Genomic DNA, 21,341 nt, shown 5'->3' on the forward strand with positions numbered 1-21,341 from the left:
AAAAACGCGGACGATACCTTATGTAGTGTCAAGTTCAGTCGTTCGTCTGCTAATACACCACTTTGATAAGTAAAGTTCGGGAATTTTGTTGCAGAAGTTAATTAAATTTCAACACAGAATGATGGACCATGTGAATTATAAGTGAGATTGTCGAATGTGATGTTTTGATAATGGGGTAACTTTCAAAACTAAAACTTATCCTTCCGGTAAATAATACTTATTCAACTTTTGTTTTGTAAATCTAAAGTTTTAAACGACTTACGCTTTAATCATTTTGTAACATTTACATTGTAATTTATGAAAGAAGTATAAAAGAGGTCCACAATTTTACAAGAGGTTCTATCTGAACTTAAAAAACATATTTCAGCTTCATTAAAATGGTATCAGATATTTCAACATGTGTTCATATTTTGATTTTATGTCACTTTTGGAAACACCTGTGTAGGAATAAAACATCTTCGGTTTTCATTATTTTGGGTTTGCACTTTTTTAATTGGTACACTGACTAAAGTACGTCATTTTCAGCTATAACAGTTGCATGCCTTCAAGTGCCTTCATACAATGGTGATTACGAGTTGATGTTCTATTTTGGTGATATTCATTGTTGTTCAATTTCAATATCAATTGCCATTTCTGAAAGTTAAGTAAAAAGTAAAAATTATCAATGCATACACGAATTATACAAATTACTGTTCAAATTCTATTTAACAGACTGATAGGTTGGCAGGACATTATGCATGCTAAAATTTTCACATTATAATGATCAATGATCCGTGAAATCAGGATCAAAACCGTAATCAGGCATTTAATTTGACTGTTGAATGCTGACTGTAATAAACATGTTTACAAAGATAACAGTTTAAATATTCAAAATACTTAGTTTATTCTACTGCAGGGATATATTGCCTTAGCCATATTAGGCACAACATTTCGGAATTTTCAATTTGATAATATTCTTCAATCCCTTCCCCTTTTTTACCTTTTTAGTCTATGTACAGGATTGTAATTATATGAGCAACACGACAGGTGCCAAATGTGGAGCAGGACATGCTTATCTTACGGAGCACCTGAGATCACCCCAGTTTTTGGTGGGGTTCGTGTTGCTTAGTCTTTAGTATTATATGTTGTTTCTTGTGTACTATTATTTGTCTGTTTGTTTTTTGTTTTTTTTTTTAGCCATGAAGGTTTCATTTTATTTTCTATCTATGAGTTTGACTGTCACTCTTTTATCTTTTGCTCTTCCTTAAATTTGTAATTGATTTTGAATTCCAAGCAAATATTTTTATTCGAGCGCAACTGGTGGCGTCCCAAGTTTTGTATCATTAATCGTTATTATAATTCAATACAAATAGTACCTCCTTGCCATTTGATATTATAGATATCTATCACATAAAAGTTAATTTACCTAATTTTAATTCACTTATAAGCTGTTGCTTAATACATTTTGCGTCCCCTTCAGAAACTGTTTTGGACATAATTTCTTTTATTCGGTCTGTATACATCCTTGCTGGTTTGTTATGTAAATCAAATCGTTTTACTAGATCAACTATTATAACATATAAATCATTAAAACATTGATCATCGAGTGTGAAAGTCCTCGAGTGTTGTAAGTCATTCCTTGTAAGTCGTATGCGTTCTATATCATCTCCAATAGCTATGTCTGTTATCAGCATATTCTGCCATGTTCCTCCCCACCTATTACTAGGAATGTTCTTATTAAGATTTATGTGAGCCTTGTACAAGTACGTTATATCACACTCACTCCTAGGAGGCAGATGAGGTTTATCTGGACTCAATAGATCATATAAAACATCAGCAAGAATATTCAGCACAATCATCCCCATCTTTGCAAAGTTCATCTCCTCCTTTGTTAACTTAAAAAATGAAGAATATAAACAAAAGTGATGTTAAATCTCTAGAGAAAGAAAACTGTACTCTGATAAATAATTTGAGTAATTAGAAATGATGTGTTTAAACATGGTCAAATCAGCGAAACGGTACTTGCAGTAAAAACAGAACACAGATCAACATCCTTGAAAATTGAATTACAAAAAGTTGATCGAAAGATATATAAACCTTAGTTAAATTATCTTTCAAGTAAGACGATATCAACATCAAATTAGGAAGAATATACCGAAAGACAAAACTCGCTATACCAAACATGCCAGAAATCCCATAAAACAACAAAGATTGAGCAATTGTCATCAAAGAAATCGACTTACATTACATTTATTAATACATAATAAATCAAAATGGTACCGTAAAAAATGTCCGAGTTAGAGGATATTACAAAGTGGAATAGAAAGTTAAAAACTATGAAGCTGATCATGTGTTGTATACCTATAATGTATTACCTTCTAAATATATCATGGGACATGGACCTCGTTTTTGGCGGCGCAAAGATAAAAAAGCATCTTTTTTTTTACCTTTTTTTGTAATAATGTGGTATAAAATAAAGATTCCTTAATAGTGCCAAAATGAAGTTTGCCTTACATAACCGATATGAAATAAATGTGAATTCGTTTACTTCTACTATTTCAAGGAAAATTAAGGTCCGTGACCTCAAGATTTGATATTTGAAAGTACACTGACCAATAAGTCTTTTATAAAACACTCCAGCTACCTTGTTAGTTACTTTTTGCATATACTATCATTAGATATAACATTAAAAATATTAATCTTTCATTTCTTCACTACAGACACCGTCTTCTTCAGTATTTTTACAACAAACATTTTCAATTGTGTCCAGAGAGAGTCAACACTGACTATTCACTTGCTGACAACTAAACTGTCTGATTTTGAATTTTAAACACCAATGATTTGGTTACAATTTTTGTTCAAATGTTACAAACACATATTTCCTTTTTTTTTAATTATTATTCAATAAGCATTACCAAGCATGTTGTCAATTTGGTTTAAAAACAAACAAATTAGTTCAATTGTGTTTCAATTGATTTTCAGAATAGAATATTTATTTACAATGTGCTTAAGTAGAAGGTTTTGTAACGTGGTTACCTGGTTAAAGCAGATAAGGTATTTTGTTGCAATATATAAATTTACCTAATGTGGATTCATTAAACCTGGGACCTATTATGTTTTCCTTAGTTTGGGATTACACGAATGTTAATCATCATCATCATCATCTTTTTTTCTGTCATCTTAACAAACCTAATTTGCTTAAAATACAAATCCTTTTTCCATGAATCAGGCGATTCAAGCATCTAAACTTTTGAAACTGTGAATTGACTTGACAAAACCAGAGGATACCCAACATAACAGAAAATATATCAGAGGATTTGTAGATCCCAAATCAAAGCTTGCACAAAGGATCTACAGTTTAGTCAACGTTAAATAAACCATGAAATATCACAAAAAACTGGAGGCTCTGAGAAGATCTTTAAAATAGCTTTAAATGTTGGCTCTATTTTTATCTACATACCCCAGTCAAACTGCTAGTTCTAGTTGACTCTTCAGCTACATTTGAAATTGCTCGCATGCCGCCTTGGACAATGCAACGTACCTACAAAGTTTATCATTTGTTGTAAATCAAAATTGGATGTGTTTACCTAATGCATACTATAATATATGTGGGTTCTGCTTTCGTAGTTTAAAATATGAATGTTTGTTTACATAATAAATGAAAATAACAATTAAAACAATGTTTTCGTCTTGAGCATTATTGGTTATTTACCTTCATCAGGATTTCTCATAGCTTAATACTAGTATTTGATAGTCATTAATGTATACGAAACGAAACGAAACATATGAGACGGTATACATGTATGACCAAGCAAGTCCTAAAATTAATAACCAAATCCATGTACGGTCAACTTTGTATATACATTATAAATTTATTTAACTGTTATAACATAGATATATGTCTCGTCTTATTGCTTATTTGATGGTTAAATGTATATGTTGAAATTAAAATAGCAAAACTTATTTTCTCAAAACATGTAAGTTCTGCAAATATTCAAAATTAATTCAACATTACTAAAAGAACAAGGCAAAATCATTTTCATGAAAATGTAATGTACCGATGCAAATACAACAACATACCAAATATCATTGACATAACATTTAAGGATACCAATAAACTTAACTAATCACTAACCAAAACATGAAAACTAAGCAAATGTTTCACAGTCATAGATCATGACTGAGGAGGCCGGAGCAATACCAAATAATCTTCATTGAAATGAGATTTGCCAACCTTCCACAACATGATACTAAATATCATTAACATACCTCTAAAGGATACCAATAATGGTTTGCCATCAACTGACATAATCACATTATAATATATATAAACTGAACAAAAGTTTTAGGTCATCATGACTGAGGGGTCGGGGCCAAACAATTTTCATGGAATTGAATATGCTTATTCTAGTGTAACTTCATAACAAATAGCATTGATTTACGACTGATGGTTCCCCAAACATTGATCTGAGCTGATAATATCGTTGGTATCGACCCATTCAAGTAAAATTGAAAGAATAACAGAAAAAAAATATCTACTCACATGAGACTTAAGTTTAAAAGACAAAGGAATAAGCAAGTATAATCTGAATTGATGTTACACATTACATATACAAACGATCTGAAATAATACATGTCGACATAAGGAAACCTTTATCAAAAATACCAATTAGACCTTATCAATCATTTAGTATTAATATTTTAATCCTAAAATTGAGAATGGAAATGGGGAATGTGTCAAAGAGACAACAACCCGACCATAGAGCAGACAACATCAGAAGGTCACCAACAGGTCTTCAATGCAGCGAGAAATTCCCGCACCCGGAGGCGTCCTTCAGTTGGCCCCTAAACAAATATATATACCAGTTCAGTGATAATTTGTTTTCTGAGTTCTAATTATTTCTAAGTAAGTTCTCTGAAGACAGTTTAATGGCTTGAAGATCTTAAGTTCACATTTTAATACGATAAAAATGTATATCCCGAAGTCAAAGAACCGTGACATTATAACAACAAACCATTTTTGTTTGTCAGAGAGCTTTTTTGAAATCAATACATGTAATGAATGCAGTACCATTCTAAAAAAATATATGAAGGCACAAGTGAACAAGGTCAAGAGCTCTGTCTCAAAAAGTGCTTTAAGGATTATGTAACCCTGTGCTGATTCAAAGCTAAACATATGCATATTTTATAGATAATCAACAGCGTTTCCCCTTCCCCTTATACTCTTATATTTGGCAGGTTGGTACTTGATAGATCATTTATTAAAACAAGTTTATAAATTTAGATATAAGTTAAAATAAATATAAATATGGACCAATTCAGGTACACCTTTTATAGTGCGCTTGACCTAAGTGACTTTATTCAAAGGATGTGTACGACTTTTTGTACAAAGTTATTGGTTTCATTTGCCACAAATTTGAAACTTTATTAAATTAAATGGAAAGAAACAATGACTAATAACGATTGGCACGACGTTTCACTTAGAATATTCACAACATCTCTTTTACTTATTTTCTTTGCTGTTTCTATACTATCATGACTATTGCAGTTTGAAAATGTCATACATGGCTACAAAAGGAGTCATTAACTTTAACCTGTTAGCTATTTGAAAAGTGAATATTTGATCTTAAGTGTAAGTAATCTTTATATTTATTAATTTACTGCAGCATCATGAACATAGGTTTGTAAAAAATATCAATCATAGTTTGTTACATTTATTGTACCTTCGTGGAAAATGCGTTTTTCTTACTGGACGTCTCTGGATGAGGATTTGAGTGTTGAGCATCTTCAGAGCACTGCAGCAACTAAAATGATATAAAGATAAAATAGTTAACTAGATCCGGTATTTCAATGTAAACCGATGTCTGCAATGCTTATATGTACAATTGTAAATCTTTAAACCAGTAAAACATGTATGGATTATTCCTCTTGCGCACAAACATCGTTCACAAAATTAATTATGAATCAATAGTTTTCTCCAGGGAAGAGTTTAATTTATTAGGCACGGTCATTTTGTGTCCTTTTTTTAAATATCAAAGTTGATTAGCAATACTTTTTAATTTATTACCGTCTATGTCTCCCCTCAACCTACATGTAACTCTAAACGTGTGTGGCTATTCCCTCAAGAGACTGTCGTACAAGTGAGAGGTTTAGCGCTATAAACCAGGTTCAATCCACCATTTTCTACATTTGAAAACGCCTCTACCAAGTCAGGAATATGACAGTTGTTAACGTTGTCCATTTGTTTGATGTGTTTTGTCATTTAATTTTGCCATGATTTGTCATTTGATTTTGCTATGTGATTAGGGACCTTCCGATTGAATTTTTCGCGGAGTTCAGTATTTTTGTAATTTTTTTGATATAAATTTGTGTCACTTTGAAAGATTATCCAATGAGACCAGATAATGGCAAACAAATTTGTTTCAATATGGATTACAATTGTTGACTTACGCACAAAGGTTTTGTTTGTAAATCTGACCATTCATCTATGAATTTATGGCTTTTAATGCATGTTTCACAGTAATATTCTGTTATCTGCTCTTCACCAAAATCATTGATACCTGTTACAAACTCTGGTTTTGTAAGACCACATTCCCACTTTTTCTCAAATGTAACATTTGACATCTTGAATCTTGTATGTATTATCTTTTCTAATTCCATCTCAACAAAGTCAGCGATGTCCTTGAACAACCCTTGTTCAATACCTTTTCCAAATTCTAAAACTTGAATCTGAATTGCATTTGGACATGTCGTTACAAGCAGTTTTCTTAATTTCGTCTTTTGTAACTCAAAGACCACAATGTTCCTAAAAAGAGCAATCTGCATTTTCTTCTGATTTGATATACCCACTTGTGCTATAGTATACCTCCGGCATAGAGATGCAATCAAATGATTCTTAAGATGTGGTGGTAGAAACCTGAATTTAAAACACAACCAGGTAGACCTATGACGAGTATCTTCTGGCACTTTAAACATTTGGTAGATGTCACACTGACATTCTGCTTTAATCATACAAGGAACATAAAAGCATGGGTTTTCAACAGCACCCTCTGGCTTGTTTGGATGTATAATTATATCAAATTTTTCCATAGCGTTCAAGATATAGTCTTTATGCTCATACAAAATTGTTGATTCATTTTTAAATATATCTTCTATAACCGCATTATCTAATTTGCCTCTTTGAAAAAAATTGTTCCATTCCTTTTGATTTCTGATATTAATTCGAAATTTCTGTGCTGTTACAATACATCGAAAAGCATCAGACAACCATTGTGTATCTAAAATGATATATTCGGACAAATCCTTGAAATAAACTAAAGCTCTGAGTTCATGGTGAAATTCCAGAAATAATATCAGTTCTTCCTCACTTAATGGCTTTGGTGTATCAGAAGAAATGTTTTTCATTTCCTGATAGGAAATAATTGGTAACTCTTTCTTCTTTTCTTGAAGTCGTTGTTCAAGTTGAATGAATTTTAACGGATACTCTTTATTCCAGGTCCTCATTCCTCTAGCAAAATTTAAAATGTTTTGTCGTATTTTCGCGAATACACTGCGTTCATCGTCTTTGTTGGAAATGAAATACTCAAACCTTATATGTCCACGTTCATCATCTGCCAGATGCTCGGTGTATAGTAAAAGTTTTTCTCTGCATGCTTCCTCAACCTACAAAACGTACTATTAAGGTTTGGTATTTTGTGAGGTTTTCTATTGCTGGGTGTTCAAAGTAGAATATTGAACAGATGGATTTTTTTATCATAACTTATATTTAAAAAAAAATTACAATAACAAACGATGAATAAATAATACATTATATCTGTGTTTGAATACTACATATCTAGTATGTATATCTAATGAAGAGATGATTCGCCTGCTAACTGATCATTATTGAATTTTATATTGAAAGTATGAAGACATAAGGCGAAAGATTGAATAAAATAGGAAGGTACATGAATGATACTATATCATTGTATAAATTAAATATTCTCCTGAAATTTTGATTTTCAAAAAGATGATATACAATTATACAACTAAAATAAACAATAGTATTAGCTGTGTGTAGGTTTTTGATTTGAATGAAATATTCCAAAATCCAAAATCTGATATTTAGATTTTTTATAGGATTCTGTTATTTCCGAATAAAACATAACATCTCTGACTGCACAAAACTTCAAAATGATGCGCAGTAAATCAAACTTAAACCTAGATTATACTATTTTTTCATAGTTATCACATGAACATGTCCTTGAATAATTAAATGCATCTTCGATTTAAACTTTTACATGTCCGTTTACAACGCTATCATCATGATAATATTACGATTCTGCTACATGATTATTTAATCATCATAACAAATAATATCAGTGTGTCTTATTCTTTTAGTATTTGTATACATCATATACCGTGTCTGCTTCCGAGGTCATAGCATCTTTCCAGGTGCCAATGATTACAACTGGTGGATCAATATCACCTGATGTCGCCTTGCTGTCATGAGATTTATTCTTGTCCTCTTCCAGTCTACTGTAGCAATGTATCGAATCCATCCATAGTCGGAATAAATCTACAAAAAAATAGATTTTACATATCAACATTTATTCAAGTTAATTAAGATCGCCACATTAGGCGACATTAATTTATCGATGTTCAAATTTCTTTAATCGATAAGAAACATCGATAAGTCAAGGTAACAAATAGAAATTGATGAACTCTTTGTGATCATAGAAACAGCTGTAAATAGTAATCAAAGGTGACATTTTGCTGTAGATTCTGTCTTTATGTCATAAAAAAAAGTTTCTTTCTTTTATATAATTTATATTTAAGGTTTGAAAATGTAATTTATTTCACAAAAAAACTTCAATCACTATTTGAACCTTAATCATGACACTGCCCATAATTTAGATAGTTATCAAAGGTACCAGGATTATAATTCAATACGCCAGACGCGCGTTTCGTCTACATAAGACTCATCAGTGACGCTCATATCAAAACAGTTAAAAAGCCAAACAAATACAAAGTTGAAGAGTATTGAGGACCCGAAAATCCAAAAAGTTGTGTCAAATACGGCTAAGGTAATGTACCCCTGGGTGTAAGAAAATCCTAAGTTTTTCGAAAAATTCAGGAAATTTATAAAAATGAAATAAGGACGGTATACAAACGTTGCCTTATTTTACCTTATTAAATACAGAGTTCATTTATTTTGTGTGAATTCAACTGATATCAGCCTGATAAAAAAAAATCACATACACTCAAAATATTCATCGTCAAAATATGGACAACATGTTGTAATATATAACATATATAACAATCGCCCAGTTTGTAACTTTAATACAGTTGGCATATCAGCTTATATTGCAGACACTAGATTTATACAACTAAAAAGTAAAATTTTAAATAAAATTAACATTTATTAAGTCTGTCAAAGGATAATAGTTAGTGTAAGTGTGTCAAACATAATTCTACATTATTTTTAATCTTACCAGTTGATCTCTTTGAAATATTACCTTGTGCATACGGGTCATCAGCGTCATTGAGTTTTGTAACAACAAGATACATTGCATCTTGAGACAGAAAGGTTTGATGTGTGTGGTAAAATTTTTCATCTCCTGCAAAATCCCATATTAAAAATGAGGCATACTCCTCTTTGTCATGTACACTGACTTTAGATTTAGCGATAAACATCGTCTCAAAATCCCTTACTGCTTTATCATATGATTCGTTTGACTGCTGCGGGGCTACCGTAGGTTCTGATTGAGGTTGAATTTGAGGTTCTGTAGCTTTTAATATTGCTTGTTCGGCCTGTTGCTGCTCTGTGCTGTCCGTAATTGCTATCTGGGTTTGTATGGAATCTCCCACTGTAATTTTGTCTTGAAGCTGTCCCTCGTATCCTTTCAAAAGTCTTGCGTGAGTTTCAGTTTCTTCATAGTTTTCTATCATGAGAAAATAAAAATGAAATTCTTAATGCGATTAAAGAAAGCGAAAATGAGGAAATGATAATCAATAGTAAAGACATCCAGCATAGACAACAAGATTGAACAACTTCTAGATCCAAAATGGCAGGCAGATCTTGCCCAATATGTGACAACTGTCAAGATACCGAGGAATGTAAAATACCAGTGATAAGTCAAATTCTTTAGTGTCAAAGTTGAGTGGTCAAACGATTGAACGATAGAGTACGCAAAACTATTTAATAATATTCATGAAAAAGTTGATTCGTATTACACCAGTGATTGTAGAGAACATAAAAACAAGAAAAATACCCATTATTTTTCTTTATTTTAAAAAAAATGCTGATGGTCATGATTGGAAAGACCACCATAGTGTGTCATTTAACTAATGTCAATTTTGCGCGGCAAAGAAAGATAACATTGGATAACTCTTACCTCCTATACATTTCTAAGGAAATGATTGGTTAAAAGCGTCCGTGTGGATACCGTGTATATTTTATATTAGGTTAGTAGGTAGGCGGTGGCTTATTTCATACACGGTTAGTGGTTGTGTTACGTCCCTTTCTATTCCATATTAGGTCAGAAGGAAGGCGGGGCTTATTTCATACACGGCTAGTAGTGGTGTTACGTTCCTCTATAAAACCAAAACGGTACTGAGAAAAAATCTTAAAGGTTTTAACAGACGAAGACAATTGATGATTAAGTTGGAAATAAATCCATAAAACACATTTAAACCTAAAATGTTGGCATCATTTTTGTAGGATCAATGGAAGTAGTTTTTTTTATGCTAACAGTATTAAAAACTTGCTCATTTTGATGTCAAGTGCTAGTCTAAATTTCACACGTTAAGATAGTCGCTAAGATAAATTCGTTACATAGTGTACTACGTAATACGGTATACTTTGGATCAGTAAATTCCATATGGGGATTCGAGCTTCGATCTCACTCCATATGGAATTTACTGACCCCATATGTAATGATAATATGACTGCAAATATATTTCCTGCAACTGATTATATGTCTTATTCTGTAATGAGAAAGGTAACTCTGCTATATTTACTTCCTGTATGTATAATGCAATGATTGAATGTTTTCAGGAAATAACTTTAAATTAATTAAATTTGAACGGCAATAACAGTTCTTTAGGAGATTTAGATATTTCAATTTTACATTGAAAACTCTCACCAAATATTACGACAAAACTGATAATTTTATATCCCTATTGCTTAGGTTTTTTTCTTTTTTTTGAATGGCGATGTTCCTTTAGAACCATTTTACGGTGTTTGTATATCACGGAAATATTATTTTTGACCGGGTCTGTTTCGGTATGGATTAATATGGTGTTCAGAAAGGTGGTCAAGAGGGGTAATACACACTGAACCTGACATAAGCCTTGACGACAACGTTTACAGGCGTTCATATTTAAACTTACGTTTTGACAGAAAATCCTAATCCTGCTTTCTAAAAATTCAAAATAAAATAACATAGATACAATAATAGACATTTCGTTTGTCCGTCAGACGCGCGTTTCATCTACAAAAGATTCATCAGTGACACTCGATTCAAATTAAAAAGGACCAATAAAGTACGAAGTTGAAGAGCATTGAGAACAAAAGAATACTAAAAGTTTTGTCAAATAAAGCTAAGGTATTCCATTTCTGAGGTAGAAAAGGCCTTACTATCTTAAAAATTATATGTTTTGTAAAGAGTTAATTAATATTTATGATAAATAAGGTCAAGTAAAGGCAATAGTAGTATTCCGCTATTCCAAAGACCGTACATGGAAGAGAAAATAGAGAAAAATAATATTGAAACATAATGATCATACTATCTAATTTATTCCATATGCCATCATCAGACATTGCTTTGCACTTTATTCTGTGAATCTCGATTCCATTTGTACTGCTAACTCCTTCAATTTCTTCACCAAACAATCTTCTAATCAATGATGTCTTTCCAGCACCTTTTTTCCCAACAACAACTAAACGTATGTCTCTCTTTTTCTCTGAGCCTGACTCAAGTAGTTTGAGGTACAAATCAATAGATCCTTTGTCAGCCATTAATCTTATTTCAGTAGGAACTACACCATCTACAATGATATCATGACTTGTGTTATAGATATGTTATCATAGAGAGAGACATTCTCATAGATAAAGATATTTTGAAAATTAAAAAAAATCATAAAGATTAAAATTGAAAACTTTATTAATTTGCATTTTACCCAAACATTCCAGAAATTCCTGTACCAAGTCAATAATATGACAGTTTTTGTCCATTCGTTTGATGTAATTTATCATTTGATTTTGCCATTTCATTAGGGACTTTCCATTTTGAATTTTCCTCTGAGTTCAGTATTTTTGTGATAGTACTTTTTTGGGAAATCTGTTTAAAGGTAATGAAATGTGAAACAGAATAATTGATTGATTCTTATGCGAATAGTCATTGTTCCTGGATTTGTATGAAATTTAAAATGAATATTAAATAACAATGTTAGTTTGACCTGAATAATTTTTTTTATTGCACATCTGCCATTTTGAGCCGGTAATGTACTGTTATTTGTACTGTACATCCTCAGATTTGTTGTTTAAAAATCATGTTCATTGTAGCCATGAAGGACTAATGAATTGCCAACATCTCATCCTTGTCAATTATATGTTTTTGTATTAGGGAATAAAACTCGTACCTTGAAAAGATCACAAATTCGAAAATATCTTTCAAATAATGTATGCAGTCACTCAACTATGATATTCGGATGAAGATCAATTAAGAGATAACCGTATTGTATTTGAAGCTTTAAGGACGTCCATTGGTAGTTTTACTGTCGCAAATTTAGTTTTATTTGCGACAGTAAAACTACCGATGGACGTCCGCAAAGCTTCAAATACAATACAGTTATCTCTATTCTAATGCAAAACAAGTTCATAATTAAATCTCAATCATTATTTCAGTGTAAAATCTTTATTAAAAAAAAAATCCTCGAAAATATGGTCCCTACACTAGGTGACGTCATATATATGCTTCCGTCGTTAAACACAAACACCGTGCGTTTTCTGGCTTCTGTGCCGCTTCAGAATGTAATAAAATTTGAAAAAGAAGTTTATTTTTAGGTGCAACATGTGAGTTTTTCTTGGCGTATTATTGTAGAAATTACATGTCAATACATTCAGCAATTCAAAACGTCGGCTTCCTTAATTACAGACAAGGAGATAGAGAATGTTATGCTAACTGTCTTCCAATCAGAACCATTGATACAAATAATTGCATTAGAATAGACATTTGTCAGACAATATCTGTATCATTTGCTACAGATAAGACGCTATTGAATTTTACTATATACATGAAGGAAACAAAAACAAATTATTAAAAATCTTAAGTTCAACTACTTATCAGCCGTTGTGATTCTTTCACGAAAGATACAAGTTATGCATTTTTGACATTGTTTTTACTTGAAGTCAGAATACTGTTAGAAGATTTACCTTCGTTATGTGTTGTATGTTTTGTTTGATCTGCTTCTGAAGATTTCTTTGTCATGACAGTCTGAAAAAAAAATACTAAGCGTAATTATTTCCTTCATCTCTTAAATAACTATATATGTGGGTTTTTTTTTAAAACATATTGAAAATTTTAGACCTGTATTCATGTCATTACAGATTTTTTTTCTGTCAAAACTCTCTTTATAATACTGATATTTGATCCCTACTGTAATACACATAAGATAACTCAAAGATAAGAAGAACTAATAGAACAGTGAGCTATTGCTTACTAATTAATAATAATTATAGTGCTTCCAGTATTCGTTAAATTGGAAGTTGCTGAGACTTTATTCCGAAAACCAATAAATCAACCGGTTAAGCAATTGCTTACTAAGACTGGGCAGACATGACAAGGAGATATTATATGAATTTTAATAGAATAACATGTGACCAACAAATGCAGTGCTGGCCTGTACGTGTTAGTATGATATAAAATATTTGGTTAAAAGGCAGTTGATGTGCACTGAGGACTGAAAGCACGTCACACTGTATAGCATAAAGTCATGTAAATTATCAAAGTACTGATAATGCCGTGGCAAACCAGTGAAGGGGAATGTGTAAATACTGTCTGCATATATATTTATAACGGGCTATATTTTAAAAAGTTTCATATGATTTGATTTAAGAATAATCGTAAACATTTTCTCATGTTTTTATATTTTTATTTGTTTTTATGATAAAGGTGACCATTTTTTACAATCTTAAAGTTAAACTGCACTTCCTAATATAGTGGTGTTTATTAGGTAAATATTCGTTAAGATTCGTATGACTATATCATAAGTACAAGATTATGTTATAACCCAATCTAATTAAAAACCGATCTCTCATCGCTCCTGTTTCTGATATGTCGCGTGGGAGATCTAACGAAACCCGCTTTGAGGTCACATGTGAGTGACCTCGTAGGTGTGTCTTTTTCGACCAATGAAATTGAGTCTTCCACGATCTTGGAAGTTTAACGTAAGGCAAAGGGATGTAACTCATTTTATTTACGACGAAATCGTCAGTCAAAATAATTCATAAAACTTTTTTGATTGGCTTATTAATAGGTCGTCAACTCATTTGCATATCTTTATAAATTCATAACTTTTAGTTCACTCACATGTGACCTCAAAGCCGGTTTCGTTAGATCTCCCACGCGATATATCAGAAACAGGAGCGATGAGAGATCGGTTTTTAATTAGATTGGTTATAACCTATATCATAATATATTTGACGAACACACTTAAGTGATTACCTAAATAAAGGCAACAGTAGTATACCACTGTTAAAAAGTTATCAGTCGATTTAGAGAGAACACATCCTTTGTCTCTATTTAACAGACAGACTCGTACCACTAGATTGTGTGATAACTATTATCAGTGGTACAAACTTAAGTGATAAGTGATATGAGATAAGAAAGATTGAGTGGCTATATATATGAGATGTGCTATATTGAATGATTCCCTATATCTGAATTTTTTTTTTATCAATTATGAACTGTTGACGAGGTTAATATATTATGTATGGACCTTTTTTATATTATATTGACCGAGGACGTAGTCCGAGTGTCAATCTTATCTAACAATTCCATATATAACGTATTGACTGAGTACAATTCCTAAATTTATATTTTACATATATAAATAATGTATTAGGAAAATGTCAATATTTTTAAAACTTCATAGTTTCTTACTTCAGCTTTCTTGTTTTTCTAGTATCCTTAGCGTCTGTATTTAAGACAAAATTCTTTTGATATCCTGATAAACTTGCAAATATTTTTTTCTGTCTGCTGCGGCACTCTAATAGAGGTTGTTAAATGTTACGTCATAAATCTTTTTTTTATATTGATCCCCAATATACTTATAAATAGAATTTTAGCGTGAAAGCAGATAAAAAAGACACAAGTCTACGGATTATTAAGAAGTACAAGCTTAATTGATTCATTTGCAAGGCAACCAATATGCATAGTACAAGTATAAGTGAAAAACCATATCAGTACCGGAAGCAGGTGGTAACCCCAAACCAATAACTAATACATCACCTATGTATCTATATCTAACAAACAACTCTTTACCTCAAGCTAACAGGTAACTCTTTATCTCTATTTGAAAGACAACTCTTTACTTCCATCTAACAGACAAATTTAGTTTCATTTAATAGACAACATTTTAGGTATAAAAGCATTAACGAATAACCCCATTGCTTTTTATGTTTAGCTCTGCATTTTCAAGAATTAATGGTCACTTTATGTAGACAAAGTGTACCTTATCCTGACCTGTGCGGAAAAATCAACATACCTTCAATTGCATTTTAGGGCGTACTGATTCCCGGTAGTTTGATTGTACAAAATCCAGGAACCCGGAACCCTGAACAACGTTAACGGCCGAATGAGCCCTCCTATCAAAGTTTCATATACTTCTTTTTTATTCAAATACAGAGATTCCAAGTCCCCAAGCTTTCATTGGATACAAAAACTACCCAAATATACGCTTTTTACAAAGAAATAGCTATGTATGGGAACTACTTTGTTTTAAATTGGTAAATTTGTACTACTTTCTTGTATGTTTTTTTCCGACCCGACATGAATTAGTGGCTGTATACCTTTACCTCGATCAAACAAAAAAAACTGTTTACTTGTACTACAGGCAACTCATGATATTTACAATGATGTACGATCAAAACAAACAGTTATGATATATAAAAAGGTCAAATATAGGGGTACAGCCAACATTTTATTATAAACTTTATCACTATAAAAACAAACAAATATGTAACAAAGAAGCACACAATGGCATTTAGAGCAAGCATATTAGCAAAAATGAAAGACTACTGTCAACCTCCAAATACTGGACATTTTTGTGTATCTATCTAACAGACAACTCCTTCCCTCCATTGTATAGGCAACCCTTTATCTCCATCTTCTATCAACTTTTTACAACTCTTCACAACAATTAGATAGACAACTATTTGTGTCTACCCAAAAGACAACTATTTACGTCTATCTAATAGACAACTCTTTACGAGCACCTTTCATACAACTAGTTGCCTCTATCTTACAGACAACTAGTTACCTCTATCTAACAGACAACTCTTTACTTCTACCTAACAGAAAAATGTTTAAAGTTACCTAATATTTTACCTCTGTCACCTGTTCATGTCTATCTAATAGACAATTCTTAACATCTACCTAATAGACGTATTTACACTTTGATACAAATTGTTCGCCTTAATATTAATTAAAATTGGACAAGTTGCAGTACCATTCGAAATCATAATTTAGGAAAGTGGATATCATAATTGAAAAGGAATTGTTGTTTATAACGAGACGATTATTCCGAAACAGATCTAAGGTCATTTGGGGACAAACTACTGTAACAGATAAATACCAAAAGTGTGAATACGTTAATAGACAACCATTTGTCTCTTTAAAACAGAACACAATAATTACAAAGACCAAATGAAAACTATTCACCACAACCTAACAAACAACTCTTTATCTCTTACTGATTAACATTTATAATTAGCTTTTTTGTCTGATTAGGTTGTGTATTATATAATAAAAGTATTTTTGCTTATGGTCATTGTGTTTTACGTTTTTTTCTTTTTTCCCTTGTGTGCCTATTGATATTTGTTGTACTTTTAACGGGAACACAGTTCCATACAGTAATGTCAGGAAAAAGTAAAATCACAAAAATACTGAACTTAGAGGAAGATCAATTGGGAAGGTCCATAATCACATGGCAAAATCAAATAACAAAACGCATAAAAAACGAATGGACAAGAACTGTCATCTATATACAGTACAGAGTTTGGTATTCAACGGTTTGTATATGCATGTAAAGTGTATGTGTATGTACATAACTTCATTTTTCAACACGAAATAAATAAAATTAAATACACGACATAAAAGCCATGCCGCACTTTGAGTCATTACTCACAAAAGATGGAAAATTACAGACTAAAGGTACATTCAAATAATTTACAGAATATCTAAATCTGTATAGTATAAATTGCGAATTCGGAGTAAAGTTAGCAACACAAATTACCGCTAGAAAACAAAAGAAATGAATAAAGTATATATAGGGAAAGGAATATCTAATAACATTATTACCATACATGACCGTAGAATTCTATGGTTACGTTTAGTGCTAGGTTACATTTAGTATTGAATATATATGTTTATAAAAAACATCTGCATGTCTCTTAAGACCTTTTGTCAAATATCTATCTTCAAGTAGAATATAACTAATACAAACAACATGAATAATGTACCTTGAGAAAGTCCATCACTTCATTTTTCCCATTCTTAGCTGCCAGATCATAGGGAGTCTCATCCTGAAATACAAAAAAGTATATTTGACTTATATCTGTAAAAGAAAGATAAGTTTCCTTTCATTAAAAATGACCTGTAATGGGATCAATAAACTTTCCATAACATATAACAAAAATATGTTCTAGTTTTTGGTTGGGTTCGTGTTGCTTATTCTTTGGTTTTATATGTTGTGTCATGTGTACTATTGTTTGTCTGTTTGTCTTTTTCATTTTTAGCCAATGCGTCATGTGCGTTGTCAGTTTATTTTCGATTGATGAGTTTGACTGTCCCTCTGGTATCCTTCGTCCTTCTGCCATTGTCCTCTGGTGCGAAAAGCATTCACTGCAATGTTTTGAAGGAAATTAAATAAAAACTCCAACGCTGAAAAAATGCTTTCAATAATACATTGGGTAATGTTAACCGCATATTTTGTAATAGTTTTTGAATACCTTTTTCAGTGCATGACCTTTTTGGTAACAAGCTCGCAAACCGTTTGGTTCATAGACATTATATTTTTAAACAATACAATAAGATAGTGTTAATAAATCGATTCTTGTTATTATCATGACCTTAGACCAAAAGACTTAAAAATACAACAGATGATGTGACCATATATATAGATAAGGATGCAATCCCACCAAGTACATCCAATAACCGCTTTTCACAGCTTTTTCAATTACTGTTGCCTCAACCTTGAACATTGTGATATCAAAATAACTGCTAATTTTACTTTAGTCACGTGATATCAATGTCTTCTGTTTGATTTAGTATCAGGAAACCTCAGCTGTTTGATAAGAAGATAAAGTAATACCTTGTGTGTCTTAGTCAACGGACTACTTCCTTGATTTATCAGATATTTTGTGACCTCCAGATTTCCGTTCTCAGCAGCCCAATGTAATGCTGTTTTTCCATATTCCTATATGTTAATTTTTTGTATAATAAACAATAAACACTATTATGTCAAACCAATTTTACATAGTAATTGTGATTTGTGCAAAATTCTACCAATATTTGTTAAAAACTAAATAAAAGTACCAGTAATATTCTATTTCATACTTAAAAAACATGAAGTTGTATCCGATGTCATGTCATAATAACACATGTACTCCGATCTCAAAATCATTGTATGCGTATACAAATTAAAATCAAAGTCAAAGAAAAAGTGACTGCATGGTAAATCGAGAATTGTTTCAAAAGAGGGACGAAAGATACCAAAAGGGACAGTCAAACTCATACAGTACAACTCAACAGTACAACTCAACATTACTTTTGATAAAATATAAAATCGTTCCTTAATACAGATCCTAAGAATTTAGTAATCAAATAAAACTTGTTATGTTTGTCAACATTTACAGACAATTTTCGATATCGTTGCATTTACGTCAACAACTTTGGTTTTAGTGAACACTGTTCTTGCAATTAAGGGCCTGGTCACTTCTGTTCACATTTTTAGTGATCGGTTGAAAAAGAGATCATGCTGTTTGCACAAATTGTTCGGCTAGTGAATGTTTTAATATTGATATTAAGCACTGATATCATTAAGTAACTGTGATTATGTACTTAGAAAACAAATATTATTTATTGTTTATCCTGCATAATGATGATCACAAAGTCGCTTGATGAACTTTAATATAGCAGTGCTATGGTGATTCCCTCTATCTGGTAAATGACGTCACAAAGGCGCACAACATTGACAAAATTTTACAGTAAAGGACATAATTTCAAAGTGGTCTATTCATTGTATTATGAAAATTTGTCAAGTGGCGCACTAATAAAAAGTTACAAATAGAAAGTTAAAGAGTATTGCAGACCATACATTTTGAAAAGTTTTGCCGTATACACCCGAGATTATCTTTTTTAGGCAACCAGCAAGGCAAATCTGACAATACTAGCAACGGGAAAACTCATTGTAATAACGTTAAAGTAAAAATAACGTTAAATCCTTTCTCAATTCAAAAGCTGTGATAAAGTATTGAAAGTATGCAGGAATAGATAGACCGCGATTGCAGTAAAAGCTTTTAAAATAACGATGTCAATGGATTCATTATATGTTGAAAGTTGTAACGCCTACTTAAAATGGCTGTTGAACATTATTCAGTGTAATGATTAATAAAAATGGAAAAAATAATCAGTAAACATGTAGAAATGATACATTATCGGATTGAGTACAATGACACAATTAAAATGATTTTGTATACTTCTATCAAACTATACAAACATTGACTTTTTTCGTAATGTGTTGTTTTAGTATTACGAACATTTTTTTTAAAAATAAAATCTCATTAGTTTGTATTGTTTTACATACATGTGTGGTTTCTTTGTTACACCCTCTGGCAAGTAAGAGTCGTATAACATCCAGTCGTCCTTGCCTGGCAGCCATCATTAATGCTGTAAATCCACCATTCCACTAGAAAAAGAAATTGACATCAATACTTTCCTGATAAACTAGATAAATTTGTTCCGTAATGAATATAAATAAAATAAATATCACATTAGTCAGTTACCAAAACTGAATAAAATGACCTGTCACAGATGAATTTGTGTTTTACATAAGTTACTAGAATACACAGCTTGGTTGTTGATATATGCAACAAATTGTCTCATTAACTTGATTCAGTGTAATGAATACAGGTTTTAAGCAGTGAATACGGCTAAAACTGTACAACTTTTACTATGAAGTTTTGAAAAAAATCTTTTCCTAGAATTGAAAGTTCATATGCACCACAATTTTTTTCAAAGGTAAAAATATAGGGTTGTGCAGCATATTTTCAACGTGTATATGTCTTGAACTTCTCAGAGTTTAAACTAACACTAATTTTCTTAACTACCCCTACCTCGAGTTAAAGGTTAGCACAGATTTTAATGAAAACAATATGCACGTGTATATTTAATGGTAACATTCCCAAGTTATGTCTCTGTGAGATGGAACACAGAGAGCACAACTGGGAACCAGCATGTAAACAAAATTAATTTTCTATGAATATTCAAGATCTCCCCAAAAGAGGCGTGTTTTGAGAAACAGCTGTATTTACAAAGTGCAACCTATAGCTTATGTGTTTCCCTCGGTTTTAGTTTGCAACAAGGATTTTTTTTCTCTCAATAGATTTATGACTTTTGAACAGCGTATACTGTTGCCTTTATTAACTACAATTCGATAAGTCAAACACGATGACTCTTTATACAATTCAACTTAGTAAATTTGTCTATTAAACCTGTGTTATTACCAACACGATTTCATGTTGATTTAGCTAGGTGGAAAGTGATCCGACAGGGGTGATAATTTATAACAAACCATTGTGGCCTCTTTGTCACAACCTCTGTCTAGTAAGAGTCGTGTGATCTCCAAGTGTCCTCCACTTGCAGCTCTCATTAATGCTGTCCATCCACCAACCTGAAAAAATACGACTGGCATTAAAACGTGTCTAATAGTTTGGACGATGGTGTATATTAAATATAAACACACTTATAACTATATTCTACATAAATAAACCACATGTTTGTAATGAGATTACTTAAATTTTATCAGAACTGACATGTTAAAAAAATCTCATTTTGAGAAACATTGACATCAATGGACTTAGGTCATATAAAAATAGA

The 21,341-nt window shown here is 31.6% G+C and overlaps 1 protein-coding gene across 1 annotated transcript; it reads right to left on the reverse strand.

Annotated features, from left to right (window-relative positions):
• Positions 1 to 208: 208 nt before the first annotated feature.
• Positions 209 to 21,129, reverse strand: LOC139503552 (uncharacterized). The gene is made up of 13 exons (XM_071293351.1): positions 21,037 to 21,129; positions 20,050 to 20,151; positions 18,556 to 18,660; positions 17,705 to 17,767; positions 13,397 to 13,457; positions 11,749 to 12,009; positions 9,477 to 9,902; positions 8,379 to 8,536; positions 6,430 to 7,641; positions 5,703 to 5,783; positions 3,440 to 3,520; positions 1,406 to 1,874; positions 209 to 633 (listed from the first exon to the last, which is right to left on the reverse strand). Exons 1-13 carry the CDS (start codon positions 21,112 to 21,114, stop codon positions 599 to 601), a joined length of 3,132 nt encoding a protein of 1,043 aa, XP_071149452.1. The 5' UTR covers positions 21,115 to 21,129; the 3' UTR covers positions 209 to 598.
• Between the last annotated feature and the right edge of the window lie 212 nt (positions 21,130 to 21,341).

The sequence above is a fragment of the Mytilus edulis genome, chromosome 14 (assembly GCF_963676685.1).
Source record: "Mytilus edulis chromosome 14, xbMytEdul2.2, whole genome shotgun sequence".
Lineage (NCBI taxonomy): Eukaryota > Metazoa > Mollusca > Bivalvia > Mytilida > Mytilidae > Mytilus > Mytilus edulis.